General features: G+C 61.1%; 5 protein-coding genes across 13 annotated transcripts in view; 1 reads left to right on the top strand and 4 right to left on the bottom strand.

The window, feature by feature from the left end:
• Positions 1 to 661: 661 nt before the first annotated feature.
• Positions 662 to 8,513, bottom strand: ZMYND10 (zinc finger MYND-type containing 10). 3 transcript variants are annotated; one of them, XM_015874488.3, is made up of 12 exons: positions 8,288 to 8,513; positions 7,794 to 7,902; positions 6,705 to 6,821; positions 5,829 to 5,882; positions 5,588 to 5,740; positions 4,067 to 4,155; positions 3,678 to 3,778; positions 2,628 to 2,800; positions 2,300 to 2,425; positions 1,326 to 1,447; positions 1,091 to 1,216; positions 662 to 960 (listed from the first exon to the last, which is right to left on the bottom strand). In XM_015874488.3, exons 1-12 carry the CDS (start codon positions 8,377 to 8,379, stop codon positions 876 to 878), a joined length of 1,347 nt encoding a protein of 448 aa, XP_015729974.2. In that variant the 5' UTR covers positions 8,380 to 8,513; the 3' UTR covers positions 662 to 875. The 3 variants fall into 3 exon arrangements, with proteins under 3 accessions (XP_015729974.2, XP_085373269.1, XP_085373270.1); XM_085517143.1 differs by lacking the exons at positions 5,588 to 5,740; positions 5,829 to 5,882; positions 6,705 to 6,821; positions 7,794 to 7,902; positions 8,288 to 8,513 and adding an exon at positions 5,203 to 5,338; XM_085517144.1 differs by lacking the exons at positions 5,588 to 5,740; positions 5,829 to 5,882; positions 6,705 to 6,821; positions 7,794 to 7,902; positions 8,288 to 8,513 and adding an exon at positions 4,395 to 4,511.
• On the bottom strand, positions 7,381 to 10,970 carry NPRL2 (NPR2 like, GATOR1 complex subunit). 3 transcript variants are annotated; one of them, XR_014934878.1, is made up of 13 exons: positions 10,859 to 10,970; positions 10,520 to 10,611; positions 10,276 to 10,444; positions 10,086 to 10,194; positions 9,748 to 9,884; positions 9,456 to 9,553; positions 9,344 to 9,380; positions 9,164 to 9,257; positions 8,973 to 9,090; positions 8,746 to 8,888; positions 8,520 to 8,606; positions 7,794 to 7,902; positions 7,381 to 7,584 (listed from the first exon to the last, which is right to left on the bottom strand). XR_014934878.1 is itself a non-coding variant. In XM_015874490.3 (12 exons), exons 1-11 carry the CDS (start codon positions 10,928 to 10,930, stop codon positions 8,539 to 8,541), a joined length of 1,137 nt encoding a protein of 378 aa, XP_015729976.1. In that variant the 5' UTR covers positions 10,931 to 10,970; the 3' UTR covers positions 7,381 to 7,902; positions 8,520 to 8,538. The 3 variants fall into 3 exon arrangements, 1 of the variants encoding a protein (XP_015729976.1); XM_015874490.3 differs by having other exon boundaries at positions 7,381 to 7,902; XR_014934879.1 differs by lacking the exons at positions 7,381 to 7,584; positions 7,794 to 7,902 and having other exon boundaries at positions 8,529 to 8,606; positions 9,164 to 9,276.
• A 117-nt stretch (positions 10,971 to 11,087) lies between these two features.
• CYB561D2 (cytochrome b561 family member D2) lies at positions 11,088 to 12,614 on the top strand. Of its 2 annotated transcripts, XM_015874494.3 has the most exons (3): positions 11,088 to 11,233; positions 11,341 to 11,378; positions 11,446 to 12,506. In XM_015874494.3, the coding sequence occupies exons 1-3, from the start codon at positions 11,107 to 11,109 to the stop codon at positions 11,947 to 11,949; spliced, it is 669 nt and encodes a 222-aa protein (XP_015729980.1). In that variant the 5' UTR covers positions 11,088 to 11,106; the 3' UTR covers positions 11,950 to 12,506. The 2 variants fall into 2 exon arrangements, with proteins under 2 accessions (XP_015729980.1, XP_085373267.1); XM_085517141.1 differs by having other exon boundaries at positions 11,341 to 12,614.
• A 135-nt stretch (positions 12,615 to 12,749) lies between these two features.
• On the bottom strand, positions 12,750 to 15,626 carry TMEM115 (transmembrane protein 115). The gene is made up of 2 exons (XM_015874491.3): positions 14,535 to 15,626; positions 12,750 to 13,870 (listed from the first exon to the last, which is right to left on the bottom strand). The coding sequence occupies exons 1-2, from the start codon at positions 15,386 to 15,388 to the stop codon at positions 13,672 to 13,674; spliced, it is 1,053 nt and encodes a 350-aa protein (XP_015729977.2). The 5' UTR covers positions 15,389 to 15,626; the 3' UTR covers positions 12,750 to 13,671.
• Positions 15,627 to 16,296: 670 nt separating this feature from the next.
• Positions 16,297 to 21,355, bottom strand: part of CACNA2D2 (calcium voltage-gated channel auxiliary subunit alpha2delta 2) — a 120,127-nt gene continuing 115,068 nt past the window's right edge. For all 4 annotated transcript variants that reach the window (XM_085517123.1, XM_015874547.2, XM_015874546.3 and 1 more), the window contains 13 exons: positions 21,187 to 21,249; positions 20,979 to 21,082; positions 20,803 to 20,901; positions 20,602 to 20,696; positions 20,373 to 20,420; positions 20,137 to 20,208; positions 19,808 to 19,960; positions 19,680 to 19,732; positions 19,008 to 19,063; positions 18,796 to 18,919; positions 18,597 to 18,706; positions 18,351 to 18,439; positions 16,297 to 18,015 (listed from right to left, as the gene is read on the bottom strand). In XM_085517123.1, the coding sequence (XP_085373249.1) occupies positions 17,887 to 18,015; positions 18,351 to 18,439; positions 18,597 to 18,706; positions 18,796 to 18,919; positions 19,008 to 19,063; positions 19,680 to 19,732; positions 19,808 to 19,960; positions 20,137 to 20,208; positions 20,373 to 20,420; positions 20,602 to 20,696; positions 20,803 to 20,901; positions 20,979 to 21,082; positions 21,187 to 21,249 (1,195 nt within the window). In that variant the 3' untranslated portion in view covers positions 16,297 to 17,886. The remainder of the gene's footprint in view (positions 18,016 to 18,350; positions 18,440 to 18,596; positions 18,707 to 18,795; positions 18,920 to 19,007; positions 19,064 to 19,679; positions 19,733 to 19,807; positions 19,961 to 20,136; positions 20,209 to 20,372; positions 20,421 to 20,601; positions 20,697 to 20,802; positions 20,902 to 20,978; positions 21,083 to 21,186; positions 21,250 to 21,355) is intronic.

The following is a 21,355-nucleotide window of genomic DNA, read 5'->3' as shown; positions in this document are numbered from 1 at the left end:
CCAAGGAGGCAGCAGAGCCGAGCTCCAGCCCCTGGGCACGGGGACTGCGGATGGGGGAGTCCTCCTGCCCCGAGCCCAAAGCTCCAGTGCCCCTGTGACCCCACCGGCATCTCCTCCCGGGTGCCCTGGGACGACACGGCAGCCGAGGGATCGACTCCTCAGTGCTGAGTCTCTTCAGCTGAAAGCAGGGACAAAAGCAACATTAAAATCACACCCAGGCCATTCGTTTCCCCCTATAGAAGTGCTCACAGCCCCGAGCTGCTGCAGCTCAATTTGGACATTGCTCACAGACATTAACGTTTGGGTGGTGTAGCATGAGGCCGGGCTTTGGAGCTGGTGATCCCAGCAGGTCCCTTCCAGCACAGGATATTCTATGGTTTCTCTCTGCATTCAGCAGCTGACAGACCCGAGCAGCACAGCTTGCTCAGCTCCACACTAACCACATCCTCTGATACCGCCCTGCTGCTCTCACAGTGGAGGTGATGCTGAGCCCTTCTCCTGCTGCCTGGAGGAGCTCGATGTGAGTGAGCCCATGCCTCGGTGACAGCAGGCCGGGCCGTTTTGATCTTCATTTCCAACCTTTGTTCGCTCATTTTCAAGTTCTCCAGGCTTCCTGTTGCCTCATAGGGTAAAAAGCAACACACACAAACCTCTCGCTGGGTGCGAGGGAGGGGAGGAAGTGGTTTATTTCTTCAAAGAGGAGACAGGAGGGGGAGCTGAGCCCCCGCGGGGTGCAGCAGGAGCGGGGGTGTTGTGTGGGGGTGTTGTGTGGGGGTGTTGTGTGGGGGTGTTGTGTGGGGGGGACGGGGAGGCTGAGCCCCACGAGGCTGCGAACCTGCGGGCATCTCTCCAAGGACAATCAGCCCCTGCCCTGCTCACTGTGTGCCCGCAGTGCCCGGTGCCTGTGCCAGCAGGTCGCAGGCAGTGCGATGCTTCTGCCAGTGCTGGACCTGGCACGCCCTGCGGGGGGAGCCGCACGTCAGGGCTGTGTCTGCTCTGCGGAGCCCAGGGGGACGCGCCCACCCCCGGAGCGCTCCTCAAGCTGCCGTAAGGCTGAGAGCGGGGGCAGCAGCAGCCGCAGGTCCCTTACCGTGTGCAGTACCACTCGTTCCTGCAGCGGGAGCAGCGCTTGGCCGCCTCCACCCCGCACACCCGGCAGCGGGGTTTGTCGGGGGCAAGAGCCTCCAGCATGTCCAGGCTGTAGGTCTGAGCCCACCTGCAGTGGGACAAGGAGAGAGGAGGATGCTCACGAGGAAGAGGCAGCGAGCATCACGCTGCCACAGCTCCAGCCCTCACTCCCTGGTGGCAATGGGCACAGAGCTCACCTGCGTGCCTGGAACTTCAGCTCTTCCTCAGTGGGGCTGAAGGCGTGTTTCACCTGGTGCTTGGCGATGGCCTCCCACTTGCCCTTGTTCTTCTTGAGGATGTGGTCCCAGATGACAGGCACCTGGTGGGGGAGGCAGAGCGGGAGGTGGCAGCCAGAGCAGGCAGGGACAGGGGGGCAGACAGCCTGGGGCACAGGGAGCACAGGCAGTGCAGGGTGTGCTTGTGGGTACACAGGGAACAGGGCCGCTTGTGCAACAAGGCACCAAGTGTGAGGTGAAACAGGCAAAACCCAGCTCGCAGGCACAGCCCGCCATCCCTGTGCTGTGCCAGCCCCAGCTGCAGCAGCACCACGAACCCAGTGCTCTGCAGCCATGAGTCTGAGCAGATTTTTCCACCCGTCACTTCCCCAAATACAAACTGCAAGGGAAGGGCTGGGTGCTGTGAAAGGGAAAGCGCCAGCCAAGAGCAGCGTGGAGAGGAGAGGAGGAGGATGCTTCAAACAGCACTGATGGCCCCGAGCGAGCAAAAATAGCCAGGCCTGGAAGGGGAGGAGCTGCTCCAAGAGAAGTCAAATGGAAAAAGAACTTTTCTCCATTTGGCTCCATGACAAGGAGTGAGTTCACTGCTGGATGGGTAGAGTGGAGCCTGTGTGAGTGCCTCCAGCTGGCTCCCCCTGCCTGTCCTTGGCGCAGGCAGGAGCCACGCAAGCCCAAAGGCAGAGATGCAGAGAAGGGCAGCAGCCTGCATGAGGTCCCCAGCGTGCACACTGACATGTCAGCAGTTGAGCTGGGGCAGGGATCTACCCTCTCTTTGCCCCGTTTCCAGCAGCGGGGCTGTCACAGTGGAATGGCTGCTTGGCTGCTCTCCTGGGACACAACTTCTCCAGAGCTGGGCTTGGCTGAAGGAAAAAGGGGTAGGGAGTGACCAGGCTTAAAAGAGAGCGGCAGGAGAGATGAAAGAAGTCACCACATGCCTGCTCCAGAACAAGATCCTTCTTTGGGGGAGCTGGGTCTGTCACTGCCAGGTGGCTCAGAAATCTCTGCATCTCCACCAGGTTGGGCAGCTGGTCCAGGAGCACGTCGGTCAGGAATGCACGGAGCTGCAGCCACGTGGGGGGAGAGCAAACAAGGAGAGGTCAGGACAAGGAGCCAGAGCAGGGTTATGAGACTCGAAGGCTCCGCGTGTGCACTGGGCAAGCAGCACATTGTGAGCAGGGGCTGTGGGGCACTGACAGAGCAACTCATGGGGAGCACCAAGCAGTGCACTGCTGCTCTCACACCACTATCCTGTAGGAAGCCTACCTTCAGGAGCTGGCTCTTGTTGAAGCCATCAAAGTGGTACTTCTGCTGGCATTCGGGGCTGAGCAGGAGGTTGAGGAGGGCAAGCCACACCTGCCCATCGAGTTTAGTCATCTTCATCTGGTCTTCTGGGGGCACCACGTGCCAGGCACCATTGTCAAACTTCTTCAACTTGCCTGAGGGACAAAAGAACACAGGGCTCCAGGGAGACAGAGCTGAACGAGGAAACAGGGCTCAGGGGTTGGATGCTGCCCTTCATCTGTTTCCTCACCCAGGCTCAGACAAGCCCCTGTTTCTGCCTGCCCTGTGGCACAGCAGCTTTCTTGGTGCAGAGACACTATTTTAGTGAGCACAAAAAGCATTAAGAACACATCTTAAGGTGGTACGGTTGCAGCAGGAACTGAAAGATCCCTGTAATGTCACCCTCTGTACTTGGCCAAGAACACTGGTAGATGATGGGGGAACCCATGTTATAGCAGCAGAGCTCCTGCAGACACATGTTTTGGAATGTCAGCTCAGCCAGAACTCACTATTTCTGAGGTACTTCTGCCAGTGAAAGCCACAAGTAGCACAGCTACAACAGAAGAGACAGAACAAGCTACTGTGCTGCTCTGGGGAGTGGAGGAGGATGTAACCCTGCATCTGCACAGCCGGGAAATGTCTCTGCACTCTGGTTTCTTTCCAGTCCCTCCCTCAGGACCTCGGATCAAAGCTCCCTCTGACACTGAGCATGCATGCAGAGAGAAGGGATGCATTTCCTGGCTGGAGGAAGGAAAGCTCCCACATCCAGCTGGGCTCCTCAGCACGCATGGAGCCACGTGCTTCCCAGCATCTCTTCCTCCCTTACCCGTACTGTGAACCCCCTGCTGAGCTTCTTTCCCCTCATAGGCCTGCAGCAAACTGTGCCATTTCCCACTGCACTGCTCCTCAGAGGGATGCAAGGAGGAAAGGGGGGATGCACCTGGCTGCAGAGGTGTGGGGCTGCCAGGGCTCCCACAGAAGAGCTATCAGTAGGTACAGGTCCAGCAAGGCAGCACAGGGCACGATCCACACCTGCTTCACGGCAGCTCCACGGGCAGTGCTCCACCAGCTCGACGAGGAGGCAGGGCAGGTTGTGGGTGTTCAGCATCCGTGTCAGCGCACTCAGCGGCAAACTGGAGATATAACAGAAAGGGTGAGATGGCGCTCACAGGTATATACCAAAACAAGCCCTCCCTGAGGCAACTGGGAGAGATGGGAGAAAAACGACAGTCAGAGCAGCTCCATTTTCCACTGAGGGCCACAGAGTAGGGTGGAATGTTGCTGTGTTTGCCCTCCAGCACAGTGCCACTGCTGCTGCAGCCAGCTGCAGGAGGGGCCCAGGAGCAGAGCTGGGCTGAGAATCCACAAGCATCTCAAACAGAGCACAAGGGGCACATTCTCTGTCATACCTGAGCACCTACCTGCCCACCTGGTCAGTGATGAACCGCAGCACAGACAGTGCTTTTAGGGAAATCTCAAACTCCATCATCTCCGCCTGCTTCTGTAGCTCCTGTGGAAGGGGGTAAGCAGAGTTAGGATTTGAGGCCCTGTTTCCCAAGAGCAACAAAGAGGCAGCTCGTTGGCTGCACATCAGCAACCACAGAGTGGGGAGGAAACCAAACCCCTGAAAAACAAACTCCAGTCCTCATTTGGACTGCAGCAGCACTGCCTGTTTGCCAGGGCAGGGACAGCAGTGCCTACAGCCTGCTCTAGTGCATCCCTCCTGCTGCTGTCCCTTACAGTCATCACCTCTGGTATTGTCTTGTGGTCCTGCAGACAGGTGAGGCTGTGGGAGGGGAGAGCCCTGCTTCTCTATGGCTCCTGCTGGTAGCCAGACCTCATCTCTGCTGCTGTAACACAGGGACTGTCCACGCTTTGGGCTGCTCCAGGGTCACCACAGCACACAGACGTAAAGGACAACAGGCTCCGCAGCACAGGAGAAGGCAAAAGCTGCTTTCTGATATGGAATCATTGTATGTTAAGTCAGGAGGGGCTGGGATGAATTGGGGGAAGCCGGGCACCTTGGGCCGCCAATGCTTTCTAGAGCCCTACTAGCTTGAAAGGATCATTTTTCCCTGAGTCACCTGAAAGCACACACTGAAAGCACACACTGAAAGCACACACTGAAAGCATCCAGCCCCGAGCTGGGAAAACATTTCCTGGAAAAAAAATCCCTATTGTGCTCAGGAACTCTTCACTTCCTCCCCTTTTCTGGAAGAGGAACATGTGCTTGGGCAACAAACCAAAGGATGGATGCAGAAGGAAGCCCTGCTAAGTATGCAGGCTATTGCTTTAAGTCCATTTGTCCAGACACTCCTCACAATCTGCAGAGTTTTGGGATAAAAATTTAGGTGATGAGAAGCAAAATGAGCTCCCACAGCAGAAACATGAGCACAGCTGCCCTGGTACACCAAGCAGGAACAGCCTGGGCTCGCTGCAGACCAGCACTGATTGGAGGCACTGCTCAGAGGACTGAGGAAGTTGGCTAGGAATGCATTAGGGCAGCTCCCAGTTGTAGCATACACAGACAGGTGCAGGGATCACTTTCATGGTTTACCCTGGTTGTCTACAGTGGCAGCCTGAACTCCGGTGGTTTCACAAGCTCCACGGAGATCCAATCACACCATTCCAGCAAATGGCCCAACTCCCTGCATTCATTCCTTAGCCTTGATCTCAGCTCTACAGAGTTCCCCCAGCTCAAAATCTGTCCTGCTTGAGGGAGCCTCAAGCTGGCACTGCAATGAGACAGGGAGGAAGCACAGCTGCAGGGTGGAGGAAGCAGCAGGCAGCCTGCATGAGTTAAGCACAGGGCATTGCTAACACCAGGCTGCCACGAGAGGGGCAGGAGGTGCTGGTGCTGCAGCCAAGGCGTTCTCTGTGCCTCCTCAGGCTGCCCATTGCCTCTGCCACGTGTCCCCAACAAGGCACAGCACTTTCCTCACCTGCATGGACAGAGGGCTGGCCAGCTCCTCCGGATGAAGCTCCTGCTGGGTCCCCGGCTGTTTGCTGGCACTTCGAGCCACGAGCAGGGTCAGTTTTCGGTGACAGTAATCAATTAAATCCAGAATGCTGTCCTCTGCCGACTCACAGATCTCCTTTGGGATAACAAGAGGCTCAGAGATTCAGAGTCAGTCCGCCATAGCCTGCATACCGTAATGCTAACAAGCTGAACACACTGCTTACCTTGTGAAAAAACACCGTCTCCAGGAGGTTGATGATGGAGGCTTCGTGATACAGCTGAGGGGGAAAACAGCAGGAGGCAGCTGGCAGGTAGCGGGAATGGAGCATGGGGCTCTCCATCAAAAGCTGCTGCTGTGGCCAAGAGGCAGCACGAACAGCTTGACCTGTCTGAGCACCTGTGAGGCTGCTCTGTGGCAGTGCTGCAGATGAACAGCTGCCAAGGGAAAACACCACCCAGCAAGATGTTGCTCTGGACTGAAAACTGGCCAAAACTCCTGAGCTTTGGGATAGATTTGTCTTAGCTCCACAACAGCATCCCTCCAGAGAGGAGCAAAGTTCCTGAGTCGCTCTCCTGACTGGGATGGCCCAAGGGACTGCTGCTCTCAGTAACAAAGAAACTATTGACTCTTTTTAGCTTGGAGGTATTTGAGCTGTGGTTAGAAATACTAGGGAAAAACAGTGATCAAAGAGGGGCAAATCCTCCCCGGGGCACTGCTGCCTGGAAGCAGGGATGGGAACTGCAAACTTCAGTGCTCCCTAAAAAGGCTTGGTGCCTCTCCAGAAAGGCAGTGTGAGAATTTAAAGGTAGTGGTGTCTGCCCAATTTGCAGCCAATGAAGTGATTCTGTGGTTTACTCAGCTCTCCCGCAGCTTCAGATGGGCAGTTCTCCCATTCCTGTTCCTGTCACAGTGTATATCCAGCACCACATTTCAGAGCTGGCAGGGTGACCCAAACACCCACACAGGTTTCTGAGGAACACCAGTGAATGGCTGAGGCCATCACGTGGCACAGCACCAGCTGAGTGCTCTGCTGCCAGCCCTTGCTACTTGCCACCGGACTACATGCCCAGCTCCTGTCCCCACTACACCCTCCACTCACCACCACGTAGATGGGGAAAGTGCTGCTTGGGTGGAAATCCTCCAGCCGGCACAGCACGGGAAAGACCTTGTGCTTCCAGACCTCCACTGTGATCAGCTCTCCGATGAGAACAGGAATCTGGACAGGAGCACAACCTTTCAGACCCACATGAGGCACAGAGCCAGGCCAGTGCCCAGCACCCCATGGCTGTTTTAATCCTGAGGCACATGGCACAGGAACAGTTTTCAAGTCTTCCCTTCACAGCAGATGCTGTGTGCACAGCAAGTGAAGAGCAACACATCTCCATTGCAGTGCACAAGCAGGAAAGCTGTGACAGCAAAGGGCTCAGGTAAACCTGCTATTTCCTAATACAACAATCACATTTGGAGGAAGAACTGCAGATTTATCACCTGTGCTCAACTACACAGATTTTGGAGTTGACCTGAGGAGGAAGGCATCAGAAATCAGCTTTTTACTGAGTGTCTGGCCTCAGAGAGCAGAGGAGGGCAGGGAGTGATGCTGGGGTTATGAAGGGGAAAACACACCCAAGGACCAGGGAGAGCCAGGGCCCCAGATGTCCCTGTGCAGCCCAGGCCATGCTGGGGCTGAGCCCTCCCAGGTACGGGACAGGGAGCTGCATCCAGAACGGCCGCATCAAACATTGTCCAGGGAGGAACCAGAGACCAACAGGCGGGAATACCACAGCTTGGCTTTTAATGTCTTTTGAAAAGCAACAACGGCAAGCCACCAGTCTGACATCTTCACCAGCAGATTCTTCACCATCGACAGTTCATTCCAAAATCAGATGCAGCTGGAAGCTGAGAGCCTGGCACAAGGCGCTCTGTCACACCCACCCGCTACCTGCGGTACAGCCCGTCCCTCCTGACTGCACAGCTCATGGCTTTGTCACAAACAAAAAACCCAGAGAGAAGTATCAGGACCACAATGATTGCGAGGGGCAAATCACGGCCACGTGCACTGCTCGGGTAGAAGCAGCCCAGCTCCTGCAGCCTGGTGCCCACCAGTGCATCTCCCTCCGAGTAGGACCAAGCCAAGAGACGAGCAGGGCAGCAAGGCCTCGGCATGGCAGCCAGCTGCCCCTGTGCTCACCTTGCAGTGGCTGACCAGCAGCTCGACGAGGAGCTGCTCCCGGCCGGCAGAGGCGCTCAGGATGGCGTGCATGTTCAGCTTGTCCACGCACTCGTGCTGCCGAAGCCACCTGCAGGACAGCCAGGTCACCATGAGGGCCCTGCTCAGCCCGCAGCCCCACACGGACCCTCGGGGGCCACAAAACGCCCCCCCAACATTTACAGCTCCAACCACGACATGACACCCCCCTTGAGCCCCATCCCATCCCTCGTGGAGCCCCCAGACCCACGTCCCATCATTGGCAGCACCTCAATGTGCATCTCCCCATCCCCTACACCCCCCGGTCCCCCCTCACCACCCTCGGGACCCCCTGTCCCCTCCCAGCCCGGCCCCCTCCTCACTCTGGGGATCCCCATCACCTCGGTGGGGTCGGACACATCTCAAACCGACACCCCGCCCCCTGTTCCCGTTGCAGCCCCGTGTGGCCGCCCCCTGGCCGTGCCCGCTCCCCGCACCCCGTCCCGCCGGCGTCCCGCAGCTCGGTGCCCCGCAAGGCCCGAACCAGCGCCTCGGCCTCGGCGGGAGACAACGGCTCGGCGGCGGCCATGGCGTCCGTGCCGTTGCTATGGAGGGGCACGAGCGCTCCCCGTGCGGCACGAGCGGCCTCTGGCGCCCCCTGGTGTCTGGGCGGAGCGCCTGCAGGCTGCGGGACACACGCGGACACGCGCGGACACGCGCGGCGCGCACCCCGGCCACGCCGGCTCCGTCACTTCCAGCACACGATGATGTTGGGGTCGTTCTCCAGGCGCTCATCCAGCTCCTTGTAACTCATGCCTGGGGTGAAAACGAGCTGCTCGTTGTGGGGGCTGCGTGCCCCTCCTCCCCCCAGCACCTCCCTAAGCTTCTCTGCCCCGCGTGCTGCTCCCCCGGCCTTTGGGGGCTCGCAGGGTGCAGTGCAGGGCGGCTCACCCACCCGTCTTGCAGCAGATCTCATCGTAGCTGTGGCAGCCCGTGTACAGCCGGGCCGGGAGGCTGCGCTCGTCCCGCGCCACCTTCACCGGGAACTTCTGCAGCCGCCGGATGAGCCCCTTCATCAGCCCGAACTGGATGAGCCTCCTGGGGGTGACAGTGACCCTGAGCCCTCAGGCGGCCCCTGCAGCCTCAGCACCCCCCATCCGCCCCCAGCAGCCGGGCTCACACCTCTCATCCACGCGCTGCAGCTGCAGGGTGTAGCGGGAGATGAGGTCCCGCACCGTGGTACCGGGGCTGAGGCCGCAGTACAGCTGGAAGACGTCCCGCAGGCTGGCTCGCTTGTGCCCTGTGGGATGTGCTGCTGTCAGCACCACGGCCGGGCTCCCAAGCGTTGGGAGCACAGCGCAGCTGCAGCACACCTGGCTTGGTGACATAGGCCAGGCACTCCTCCTGGAGGCACTTGTCATCCACCACGTCCTGGACCTTCGGTGTGGTGCAGTACACGTTGGAGTACTGAGGAGCAAGAGACAAACTGCTTGGCTTCAACATGGCTCTGGGGGTTGGTTGGCACCCCCAGCACAGCACGGCCACCAGCTCACCTGGAGTATGGAGACGAGCGTGACGACCCCATAGTACCTGCAGGGCAAGGGAAAAGGTGAGAGGAGCAGAGTGTCCCTGCGGTGGGCAGCCCCCAGCACGCACTGCACTCACAGCAGGTTCTGCACGGCGATGCGCACCAAGTTCAGCTCCACGTCCGCTTCAGCAGAAATCTTCTGAACGTGCCGAAAGCCATCGATGTACGGCAGGATCTGAGAGCGGGGGGGCAGGAGGTAACGGGGAGTGAAACAGTAAAATAACGAGCCACCCATGGGCAGCCTGCTGCCTGTGAGACCCCAAGTGGGGCACCTGCAGCCCCAGCACAAAGTGGGGGGCACTGAACTACGCTGGGGACTGTATGAAGCTCTGGGGCAGCTCCCACCCAAGCACCCCTGTGTGCACAGACCTGCTGCGTGGTGAGGTCCCACTGGGAGTTGAAGAAGTCATCCTTGTTCTGGGTGAAGACGGGCACGTCGTACTCCTGCACAATCTGGGGGTCCGGCCGCTGCTCAATCACCTTCAGGTGGATGGTGTTTGACTCATCTGGAGGGAAGATGAGCTTCAGCTCCCACAAACACCTCTGGAGTTGCCATCAGCAGCCCCAGAACATCTTGAATCCACGTGAAGGGAGGAGTTTGTGCCCAAAACTCCACCCTTTGAGCCAGGCAGGCTCTGGCTGTGAGGACAAAGCACCAGGGGCAGCAGCCCCCAGCCCCGCTCTGCCCTTTGCTGCCCAGTACCCACCTATGGGCAGGGTGCACTTTCCTTTGGCGTTCAGCTCCTCCAGCAGGATGGTCATAATAGGCACCAGCTTTTGTTTACTCTCCTTATTAGAGATGAAACCGCTTTCCAGCTAAAGAAGGGAGAAAGCTGAGCCAGGAGCAAGAGGAACAAGACAAGAACAGTGCAGCTTTCAGGGACCTTCATGACGCACCTCCAGCGTGGTGAGGTACCCTGCCAGCTTCTTGACGATGGGCTCCAGGGCGCAGGCCTTGGCGCGAGCGTCGCAAACGAAGCCGAGGTTGAAGAGCAGCGCATTGCGGCTGTACTTCTTGTGCTCGATGCACACGGGGCAGCCGATCAGCTTCTTCTCCATGGCGGTGCTGCGGGAGGACAGGGGCCGTGCCCAGTGCTGGGGCTGTGTGGGGGGAACCCACTGCCCCCATAGCGGCACTTACACGGTGATGAGCTTGTTCTGCAGCTCGGGCTTCGTGATCACGTACACCTGCACCGTGTCGAACAGCTCCCGCGAGATGAAATCCTCGGGGACCTGCGGGACGGGGGGATGCGGGAGACACAACCGACGGGCCCGGTACCCGGCACCGATACTATCCGGTACCGCTGCTGCCCGGTACCGATACTGCCCGATACCACTACAGCCCGGTACCGATACTACCCAGCACCACCGGCCCCCGGCCCCAGTTCCCCCGGCCCCAGTTTCCCCGCAGTCCCGCCCCATCCCCGCTCCCCACGCTCCGTTCCCGGTCCCGGTCCCGTTTCCCGTCCTTCTCCCGCACCTGGTACGTGATTTTGGGTCCCAGCGTGGGGTGGAACTCGCTGAAGAACACGCACTGGATGCGGCCCCCCATGGCAGCGGAACCGACCGGCCGCAGTGCGCATGCGCCCCGCGTCACCCCTCCCGTCGGGGGCGGGACTTCCCCTTAAGTGACAGCCCCGTCACCCACTCAGCGCTCACGATGCGGCCCGTCCGGCGGCCTGTTCGTCCAATCGCCGCGCGCTTCCCCCGCCGCGTCCCGGCGCCAACATGGCGCTGCCGGCCGAGGCCGAGTCGCGGCTGTTCCGCTCGTTACGCGCTGCCGCCGGTGCTGCCGCTCACGCCGCGGCGCTGGGGCTGCCCGCTGGGGTGGCCGTGCTGGCGCGGCCCGGCTCCAGTGAGTGCGGGGCGGGGCGGGGCGGGGCGGGGCGGGGCGGGGCGGGCGGCGCTGGGACCGGTCGGCGCTGACGGTGGCTCCCATCGCTCCCATCGCTTCCCTCTTAGGCCTGTTCTCGTGGCACCCGCTGCTGATGGCGCTGGCGGTGAGTCCCGGGCTGGGGGCGCTGGGCCGTTCCCGCTGTTCCCGCCGACCCGTCGCTCCGCCCGCAGGTGTCGCTGCTCATGACCGAGGCGCTGCTCGTCTTCTCCCCGGAGGCGTCTCCGCTGCGCGCTCTGTCCCGCAAGGCCAAGGCTCGGGCGCACTGGGCGCTGCAGGTGCTGGCCGTGCTGTGCGCCGCGCTGGGGCTGGGGCTGGTGGCCTACAACAAACACGTGCACGGCACCGGGCACCTGCGCACGTGGCACGGCCGGGTCGGGCTGCTGACCGCGCTGTACTTCGCGGCCCAGAGCCTGGGCGGGCTGCTGCTGCTCTACCCCAAGCTGGCGGGCGGCTGGACGCCGGGCAAACTGCGGCTGTACCACGCCACGGCCGGGCTGGTGGGATACCTGCTGGGCTGCGCCAGCCTCATGCTGGGCATGTGCTCATTGTGGTTCACCACCGCAGCCCGCGGGGCCGCCTGGTACCTGGCCGTGCTGTGCCCCGTGCTCACCAGCCTGGTGGTGATGAACCAGGTGAGCAACGCCTACCTGTACCGCAAGCGGAGCCAGCACTGAGCGCTGCCCTGGGTGCTCTGCGGCTCCTTCATCCCGGACGGACTGTGGTGGCTGCGGGGACACGTCGCAGCTCCGGTGACACCGCTGGTCCCCAGCACGGGGAGTGGCAGTGCCGGGTCTCCTGCTCCATCCCCCTTCCTTTCCATCCACGCACAAATCCCTGTGCCATGGGGGCTAACGGTGGTAAGGTTACGGCCGGCCGGGCACCAGGGGGTGTTTTGCAGCCTGCAGGCTCCTGCTTCATCCCTCTGAGGAACGCAGAGAACGGTACGAACACAGGAGGAACCTCAGCAGACACCTGCGTGGGTGCCCATCAGCAGAGCGGAGGGAGCAGGCTTCCCGGAGCAGTGACCCCGGATGGAACCACAGCTCCTCTCCTCCTGCAGCAGCCGCCTCTCCAACCCCAATGGAGCAGGGCTCAGTGGACCACGTTGCGATGGCCCCAGGGCTGCTCCCTATCATGCTCTTGGCAGGGCCGGAGAGCTGGGAGCGGCACCCGAGCTGGGGAAGTCCTCTGTATCCAGAGCTTTTATTCAATAAAGATTCAGGCAGCTACAGTGCAGTGCAGCCTCCTTACTGCCCTGGGGGCTTTTGGCCCCACATAGGGAAGGGGACATCTTGGAGCCACAGAGAAGTGGCTGTAAATAGCACCGGCCACAGGCAGGTACTTGGTTCAGACCCTCGGCCCCATGAGCCTGCACAGCACCCCAGCACTGAGCAGCCCCCCACTTTGGGGAGAAACCCCCCCATCCTGCAGTTCCATTCCCCCCCCATGCAGTGCAGGGACATGACAAGCGCTCTTTCAAAGAACTGTTTATTGATACTGAAATGTCTGTGTTTTTCCTAGTTGACAAAACCTTCCCATGTGGTCCTTTAAAAAAATAAATTCGTAACACCACCGTGGGCTGCACCCCAGCGCCCGGCCTGAGAGCTCCGGGAGCAGCCTCTCCCTCGCAAGGACAGCCCAGCCACACAGAGGGAGCAGAAGAGGAGGGGGATCCAGTTTCTACCCGCAGGAGAGAAACGTGGTGCCAGGGGAAGCAGCGAGTGCCCCGCTGTAAAAATTAATTCCAGCTTCTAGGATAATCTGACAAACGGATTAGTCGTGCAGCAGCCAAGGGCACCGGCTCCTCCTGGGGACTCACTGCAGCAGGAGAAAAAGGAGAACCAACAGATTGATGCCATGGGAATCAGGGCTGATCCCCACTCTCCTTGTGGTAGAGCCAAAAAACAGGCGCCGGCCCTGTGTGGGAGCTCTGTCCACCTCCTAAAGGGTGGAGGGAGGGTGGAAACAGGCAGGGGATTTGGAAAAGAGACCCACGAGCCTTCCCTGTTCCTTAGATTAAGAACAAAACTAACTCAAGAAAGGAGAAAATTAAGTTCTGAGTGCAGAGGAGAAGCGAGAGAGCGTGGTGCTGCTTGATGGCTGCTCCCAGGGCGTCGTGAGGTTCCTTCATGGCTGAGTGCAGAGGCCTTAAGGAATGGAGCTGGTCACTACAGATCGGTTCCAGGTTTCCCTCTGGAACAAAGTCCCCAGCACAGGCATCCACCTCCTCGTTAGAAGCCCCAGCCACACGAGCAGGCAGAGAGAAGCAGAGCCCCGTGGCTCTGAGGTAGCTCCTGCCCCTGGGTCAGCAGCGTCCTCGCAGGCCGTGTCCCACGTGGGCACCTGCAGCTCTCCCACAGAGCCAGGGTGGGAGAATGGGGCAGAGCAGCTGCAGCTCACGGCTGTGACGGGGCATCCTCAAAGGTGATCAGGCTGCTCTCGTGGCTGGCTGCCTTCCCAGCCACGCTGGCCTCAGGGAGCAGTGGGGCTTCGCTCTTCACCACCACCTCCTCCTCCTCGTCCTCCATGCTGGGCCAGGCTGTCTGGTCTTCCACGCGCTTCAGCCGCTCATTCAGCGCCTTCAGGGCCAGCTGCCTGCAGAACAAAGGTGGGGAAAGGCTGGTGTGAGGGGACCATGAGATGCATTTCTTGCTCTGCCCCACTCCTCTTGCCCCATATGCAGCTGGCACCAGCCCTGCTGCAGCAGGGGAGTCATGCCCAGCACCGAGCATCCCTGCCATGGCCACGCTGCTCGAGCAGGAGCTGCACTGCTAACAGTGAAGCCAAACAGAGCCACCTCTGCTCCGAGATGCACAGCTCCATTCCCACGTGGTGCGTGTGGCTGCTGTTGGCTCACATGGGGCCACTCTAGGAACCGCACAGGAACAGTGAGCAGGTGCCCTGCCCCATGACAGTGAGCTGTGCATACAGGAGGGCTGGGTCACGGTGCTGACTGGCTCCTGCTGCACCAGGTGATAGCAGCCATATGAACCATGTCTCCTGCTCCCTGACCCCACCCCAGGCCTCCCACTCATCCCCAGCACTTTGCCTCTGCCTTGGAAAGCGAGGGTGGTGTCCTCCCACCCCAGCAGCACTTCCATTGCTTCACCAGCGAGTGGGCAATGGCAATGGACAATAGACAAGTGCCAGCTGGTGAACCCTTGGGGCAGGCTCCGTTCAGCACCCCGAGCCTTCACCTCCTCCCCAAACAAAGCGCACCACGGGTCAGCGTGCAGCAGCAGGGCGGGGTGAGCGGTACCTTCTCCTCTCGGCGTCCTGCGGGTCGGTTCCCGGGAGGCTGATGGTGATGGAGGACGGGGCGCCCACGTCGTAGCGCTTCACCGTCTTCCTGCAGAGCCGCGCCTTGACCAGCAGCGCGTGCAGCAGGTTGGCTCCCAGCCCCACGGCGGGTTGCAGCACCTCGGGGAAGAACGTGGCGAAGGCGAAGTGGTCGGACATGTCTCCGCGGCCCCGGCTGTGCCGCTGGTAGAAGCGCAGATAGACCCAGCTGGACAGCAGCCCGAAGCCGTAGGACGCCAGCGCGGGGCTCTCGATGAGGCCGGCGAGGCGCAGCGCGGCCAGCAGCAGGAGCAGCAGCACGGGCACGGCCTTCACCCGCACCTGCGGCACCCGGAGCGCGGTGCCGTCGCCCACGGTCTGCTTGAGGGCCACCAGCACCCCGGCCAGGAAGCCGAGCCCGCCGTGGATGCGCACGTCGAACAGGTAGGACACGCGGAACGTGGCGGCGTAGGCGAGGAAGTAGGAGGCGGCGGCCAGCAGCCCCACGGCCGCGTTGACCACGGCGAAGAACACGAGCAGCTCCAGCGCCCCCCAGCGCGGCTCCAGCAGCCGCCCCGCCGCCCCCACGGCGCCCAGGCTGAGCCCCGCGCCCAGCGCGCTGCGCTCCACCAGCCCGTGCGTCAGCAGCGTCCAGAGCCAGCAGCGGGGCAGCAGCAGGAAGCCGGGCGTCACGGCCAGAGCGTGCGCCGTGTCCAGCGCGAAGGACAGCGCGTACAGCAGCAGCACGGCCCCGCTCAGCGCCTTCACCACCACGCTGCTGCCGCCCAGCGCCGCCACGCAGTGCTGCCGGGCCGCGGGCAGGTACCGCCGCATCTTCGGGCCCGGACAACGCGGGGAGGAGGACGAGGCCGGCGGGGCCCCGAGCTCCGGGCCTACCCCCGCAGGGGCGGCGCCGGGCCCCCTCGCGGCTCCCCCTGCGGCTCCGCTCCCCGCTCCGCTCCGCTCCGCTCCGCTCCCCACCCGCCGCCGCTCGCTCCGTGTCGGGCCGCCCCGCTAGGCCAGGCCGGGCGCGGACAAACAGCAACGGCGCGTGCGCAGTGACGGGCGGGGCCTGCGCGAGAGCGGCGTGGAGCGGAAAGAGGGGCGGGGCCTCATGGGGGCAGGGGGCGGGGCCAGGGGGGGACGGGGAGCACGGGGGGGGGGAGAGCGGAGAGAGTGGGAACATGGAGTGTGGGGGACAGTGAGACCGGACAGCGTGGGACCGGAGGCACAGACACTGAGGGATATAGGGTTAAATGGGGGGAGAGAGGAGCTGGGGTGCGGCTACGTGGACATGGGGGACACGGACACGAGGGGACGGACACGGGAGAAACGGACACGGACACGGAGGGAACGCGGACATGGGGGTGGTGACAAGGAGAGGACGTGACACTGAGGGACCGGCACTGAGGGACGGGAGATGGGGCTGGGGGGCTGGGGGACACGGACACGGACACGGACACGGACACGGACACGGACAGGGGGGTGAGGGCACAGGGTGAACCCAGGCGGCTGGGGGGCAACAGGGGACGCGGACACGGGGGGATCATGGGGTGCGTGGGGCAGTCACAGCACACTCGGGGACATGGATGTTCAGCAGGATGGAGGGACACGGGGCCGGGCCATGGGCTGCAGGAGCCCGGCCGTGTCTCGCCCGTGTCTCCTGGTCCAGCCTGGCCACAGGGAACAAACCAATTCCGCCCCCCCACCCCCACCCCGGGAAATGATGCAGCCACCACCTGTGAAGTGAAAATATGAACATTATTTAATAACTGAGTCTCTGTAATAAACCATTTGAAAATATTTTACAAGGAGTCACACGCACGATATCTTACAAAGTGGAGTTTTGGTGGGTTTGGAAGTTTTCTGACTCTTCTGTACAAAAAAGGAAACAAACAAACAAAAAACAACAAAAAACCAACAAACCCAACCCAAAGAAAGTCAAAATAAATTAAATCCAACCGATTAAAAACCCAAAGCCTTCGAATGAGCGGAGAGAAGCTGTCGGGGCGGGGAGGGGCGGACGCGGCGCTGGTGGGGCGGGGGGCCGGGGCCGCGCCGTCCCTTCGGCTCTCGGATTGAACTTAAAATAGACTATATATGTATATATTTATAGTTCTGTATAGTGGCGGTTTCTCGCGGAGCACCTAACTAGACTACAGCAGTACACACACTCCCGGTAACACAGAGCCATCTGTTCAAACACGGTTCCCAGAGACAGTAACCAAACACACACTGACTGAGAAAGCTACAAGCAGAATGACCATTAATTAACCCCAGCGCTCATCGGAGCCTCCCCAGACCCCCCGGCTGGCCCGGCCCCCGCTCCCGTGCCCACAAAGGGCGGCGGGGCCGGGGCTGGGGGCGGCCAAAGAGCTGACGGCACCTGGCACTTGGCACGGCCCTGCCGGGGACACAGGGCTGGGGACACACGGCGCGTCCCTTTGGGGCCATATGGCACATCCCGTATGGGGACAAGTGGCACGACCCCTCTGGGCACACGCCGTGCGTCCTGTAGGGAGCACAGAGCTCCCGTCTGAGCACACATTGCCCATAGGGGACACTCGGTGCTGGGACCGAGTCCTGCCCTGTCCCGCTGGCTGGTGCGGGACAGAGGGGCCAAGCAGCGGTGGGGCAGGTGATGGGGAAGGATTCACAGTGATCTGCAGAACAGAACAGAAAATAAATAATACCATTTTTCTCTTTTTTTTTTCTTTTTTTTTTTTTTTCTCCTTTTCACCCCAATATCTGTGCCCAGGACACATGAATGAGAGCGGATGAGCTGAGGGTGGGACCACGGGCTCGGTCCGGTCCCGCTGAAGGCGACACCCGGCTCCCCGCGCCGCAGGGACGCTGCCACGGCTGTCCTGCACCACGAGAGCTGCCATCTCCGTGCCCACCCTGAGCAGGACGGGGGGGGTAACTCCTCTTCCCTTTATCATCTTGTGTGTCATTTTTCCCCCTTCCATCCCACGTGTCTTTGTCACTGACAGCACAACACGCACCGTCGTTCTCCAGGCTGAACGAGATGTAGAAAGATCTGCTTTAAAATCTCGAGGCTAAAAAAATAGGCGATGGGGGGAGGGGGGGGGCTGCAGCGGTGGGGGGCAGCCAGAGGGGGCGTTCGGAGTCCAAGCGGCCGGGAGAGGGGGCCGGACGCCGTCCCGGTTGGGGGCCCCCTGCCCACACCCCAGCTCTTCTTTGGATGCGGCCGTGGGGAGCGCGGCCCCAAGGCCGGGGGGGCAGTGGGGGGAGGTCGCTCCCATCCCACCTGGCCTTGGAAAGGGGATGGAGATGGAAGCTGAAGAGAACAGGAGGGCGGCGGACGAGGGTTAAAGGCAGGCGGCCGGGGGCAGCGGGTGCCGGCTGGTGCTGGCGTAGAGGAGCAGCAACTGCAGGGAGAGCAGGACCCCGAGGGAGGGGGTGAAGGACGCCCCTCGGCCGCAGTCTGAGGTATCTTCCTGGGGGGGCAAAGGGAGAGCAGACATGGGGCACTCACAGAGCCAACAGCACACTGCAAGGGGATACAGTGTGACCCCCCCCCGACCCCCCCGTAACAATGGTAACCCCTGGGTACCCCATGGTGATGCCCCCTCCCTTAGGCACCCTATGGCTCTGCCTCCCCCCAGAGGGAAATCCCGTGGCTCTGATCTCCCCCAGAAAGTCCCCCCAACGCTCTGTCTCCACCCTTCCAGGAGGGCACCCCGAGGCCCTGCCGCCCTCCAGGGGGATCCCCCTGCTCTGATCCCTTTCAGTCTCCCCCCCCGGCTCCATGGCACCTCAGCCCCTCACGTACTGTTGCATTGTAGTCGAAGCAGATGTGGGGGCCCTTCCGGTAGCGGGGCCTGTCCACCAGCTCACACTGGTTTGGGTCTCTCGGGGGAGCTTCGTGGGTCAAGGAAATGACGGGGACCAGTGTGGCAAAGGAACACGGTGCACCTCAAGGTCCACGGCCATAAGGCAGCTCCCCCTGCCCTGCCCTCCCCCTTTCCCCTTGTCCCTGTGCCACCTATGAGGATGGCACTGTGCCACCAAAGGATACCCCTGACCTCAGCCTGCATCAGCTTGACGGACTCGCACTGGCTGCACAGGGGCTTGTCAGCCACCACGAAGAGCAGGTTGGTGTTGGCCAGCCTCTGCGCGTGGAACAGCCTGGAGGATGCATGGGTGGCGTTGGCCTTGTGTCACCATCCCCCCCCGAAGCCACGGGGACACCTCAGGGATGCAGGGGACTGACCCACCTCGAGCAGTTCCCGCAGTCGATGATGGCGTTGTAGGTGGCGTTGACAGTGCTGAAGTAGTATTGCGTCTGCTTCATGATGCAGCTCGTCTCCCTCGCCTCCATGCCGTCTGCCATGACGTCCTCTGCACCAACACAGTGCCCCGTGGCCGTGGGTGCCCAGTGGGGGGACATCACCCACCCACCCAGCCCTGGGAACAACGTGGCTCTCACCTGTCTGGAACCAGCTGCTGTAGGTGAGGCTGTAGAGGAACTGCTGGAAGAGGGACCTGGGGATGGGAACGTGGCTGTGTGAGCTGAGCAGCCCTGGGGACACATTGGTGTCACCCAGCAGTGCCCCAGCGATGGGATGAGGCACTGATGGCACTCATTAAATCAGGGAATCGTTCAGATTGGAAGAGATCCCTTAAGTCATCAAGTCCAACTGCTGACCCAGTGCTGCCAAATCCACCTCTAAGCCAACACATGCCCCCAAACACATCCATGTCTCTTTGATGCTTCCAGAGATGCTGACCCCCCACACCTCCCTGGACAGCCTGTCCCAAGGCTTCACAACCCTTTTAGTAGAGACATTTTATCCAACCTAAACCCCCCCTGGCACAGCTCCAGGCCATCCCTCTCATCCTACAACTTGTTGCTCAGCAGAAGAGATTGATCCCACCTTGTCACAGCCTCCTTTGAAGCCACTGCAGAAGGCAATGAGGTCTTCCTGAGCCTCCTACTCTCCAGGCTACATAATCCCAGTTTCCCCAGCCCCTCCCCACCACATTTGTTCTCCAGGCCTTTCTCCAGCTCTACTGCCTCCCCTGGACACACTCCAGCACCCCAATATCCTTCTTGCCATGCAGGTCCCAGCCCTGCACACAGCCCTCATGGCGCACTCACCAGGCTGCTGCTGAGGTCCACCAGGCCAGGTTCAGCAGGTCGGCCACGGTGGGCTGTGGGAAGAGGGGTGGTGAGGTGGTGGGACCCACGAGTGATGCTGGCACAGCCATGGGCCGGTGGGCACTCACCACAAAGACACCACGTGGTGCAGCTCCTGTGTTGCTCTGAGCCTCAGGGGCACAGACGGACTGGAAGTCATAGGACTCTTTGCGGGCATAGAAGGAGTTGTTGTAGAGGGCAGACATCAGGTTGGCATCCACCTCACTGAAGAACTTGCCCACCTGGAGCAGGACATCGGAACGGGCTGCACCCAGCAGCACAGAGCAGACCTTGCTTTGGGGGCTGCTGTGGCAAGGACTCAAGCGGGGGTGCATAATGTCACGTGTGATATGAGTTTAGGGGCCTCGGCTCCCTGCTGCCATCAGGACTGCAGCATTCTGGGGGTTGTGCTGCTCACCTGGTACCAGTGATCCTCCTGGTTGGAGAGCACCAGGAAGCCTCCATCATCAATGAGGACGCAGATGAGGTCCTGGGAAAAGAGGGCAGCATTGCCCACCTGCCTTGTCCTCTGTGGGCAGGGCAGGAGGGACGGCCAGCACCACCCTCACTCACCCCTCACCTGGGGGCTTTTTCCCCATGGGGGGGCTTGGGGCCACAGGGACTGGGCACCACCCAGCCCTGCCCAACACTCACCTTGTTGTTGGCCTCGCAGTCCATCTCACAGCTACTTGAGGGGTCACACTGTCAACCAAAATGATGGCAGAGTGGGTCAGCGACACCCTCCTCCCCTGCTCGGGGGGGATGTGCCCCCAGAGGGCTGGAAACCAGGGCTATGTACTGCAGGCCAGTGGGATGTGGGCAGCAGCACCCAGAAGTGCTCCCCATCCATGTCCCCGGCCAGCAGAGCCCTGTCCCCGCATACCCGGCGGGAGCCCAGCTGGTCACGGTCTGTCCGGTTGCTTGCAAGAACCTTGAACTTCTCCGCCCAGGCTTCCAGGTCCAGCTTCACCCCGACCACTGTGGGAGAGGAGTCGCAGGCAGAGGGGGGGAAGGGGTAAGCCCTGGCTCCGGATGGACAGGGACACCCCCAGCCCAGTGGTGCCGTCACCCAGCCCCTGCACACCTGCTGGCTTTAGTGTCTTGCCCCCGATGCTGAGCTCCACCGCGGTGCTCACCAGGATCCCAATGGTGTTATTCTCCAGATCCAGCCCCCGGTAGCCATCTGTGGAGGACAGGTGTGGCATAAGGGGGCACACAGGGACAGCCAGAGCACAGCCACAGCGCTCTGCAGGCACTCACCATCCCGGTAGGGTGGTTTGAATATGTAGCCCTTGTTATCCAGGCTCCTGCGGTAGAAGCTGGCATTGAAGGGCTCTGGTTCCTCCTCCCAGTCATCTGCGGCTCTGGAAGGGAGCAAACACGGCCATGGGTGCCCCTCTTCCCCGGCTCTACCACTGAATGTGCCACCACAAGAAACCAGGCGCGGGCACACCACCAGGACACTCACTTGTTTGGGAAGACACGGGTGATACCCCCATCTGTGGCTGCAAAGACAGCAAGGAGACTGTACCTGCAGGGAGAGGGGGAATGCAGGGTGTTGGTAGGGCTTTGTTCTGTCCCCGTCCCCTGTCCCAGCCTCTCAATGTCCCCAACCCCCTCTGTCCCCATATCCCCAG

The sequence above is a fragment of the Coturnix japonica genome, chromosome 15, assembly GCF_054131305.1.
Source record: "Coturnix japonica strain WE chromosome 15, WE-NBRP24, whole genome shotgun sequence".
Taxonomy (NCBI): domain Eukaryota; kingdom Metazoa; phylum Chordata; class Aves; order Galliformes; family Phasianidae; genus Coturnix; species Coturnix japonica.
Note: the sequence above shows the minus strand (reverse complement) of the source record. Positions and strands in the feature narration are given on the sequence as shown.

What these genes read in the sequence shown, in the direction of transcription:
- ZMYND10 (XM_015874488.3), bottom strand. Translation starts at nt 8,379, where the DNA reads ATGGCCGCCGCCGAGCCGTTGTCTCCCGCCGAGGCCGAGGCGCTGGTT. An exon ending in CTTTCCCCATCTACGTGGTG is followed by an intron (nt 5,883 to 6,704) that starts GTGAGTGGAGGG and finishes TTTCCCCCTCAG; the next exon opens with CTGTATCACGAAGCCTCCAT. An exon ending in ACAAGAGCCAGCTCCTGAAG is followed by an intron (nt 2,426 to 2,627) that starts GTAGGCTTCCTA and finishes ACGTGGCTGCAG; the next exon opens with CTCCGTGCATTCCTGACCGA.
- NPRL2 (XM_015874490.3), bottom strand. Translation starts at nt 10,930, where the DNA reads ATGGGGGGCCGCATCCAGTGCGTGTTCTTCAGCGAGTTCCACCCCACG. An exon ending in GGGACCTCACCACGCAGCAG is followed by an intron (nt 9,554 to 9,747) that starts GTCTGTGCACAC and finishes CCCCGCTCTCAG; the next exon opens with ATCCTGCCGTACATCGATGG. An exon ending in ATCGCCGTGCAGAACCTGCT is followed by an intron (nt 9,381 to 9,455) that starts GTGAGTGCAGTG and finishes CTTGCCCTGCAG; the next exon opens with GTACTATGGGGTCGTCACGC.
- CYB561D2 (XM_085517141.1), top strand. Translation starts at nt 11,107, where the DNA reads ATGGCGCTGCCGGCCGAGGCCGAGTCGCGGCTGTTCCGCTCGTTACGC. An exon ending in GCTGGCGCGGCCCGGCTCCA is followed by an intron (nt 11,234 to 11,340) that starts GTGAGTGCGGGG and finishes CTTCCCTCTTAG; the next exon opens with GCCTGTTCTCGTGGCACCCG.
- TMEM115 (XM_015874491.3), bottom strand. Translation starts at nt 15,388, where the DNA reads ATGCGGCGGTACCTGCCCGCGGCCCGGCAGCACTGCGTGGCGGCGCTG. An exon ending in CAGGACGCCGAGAGGAGAAG is followed by an intron (nt 13,871 to 14,534) that starts GTACCGCTCACC and finishes TTTGTTCTGCAG; the next exon opens with GCAGCTGGCCCTGAAGGCGC.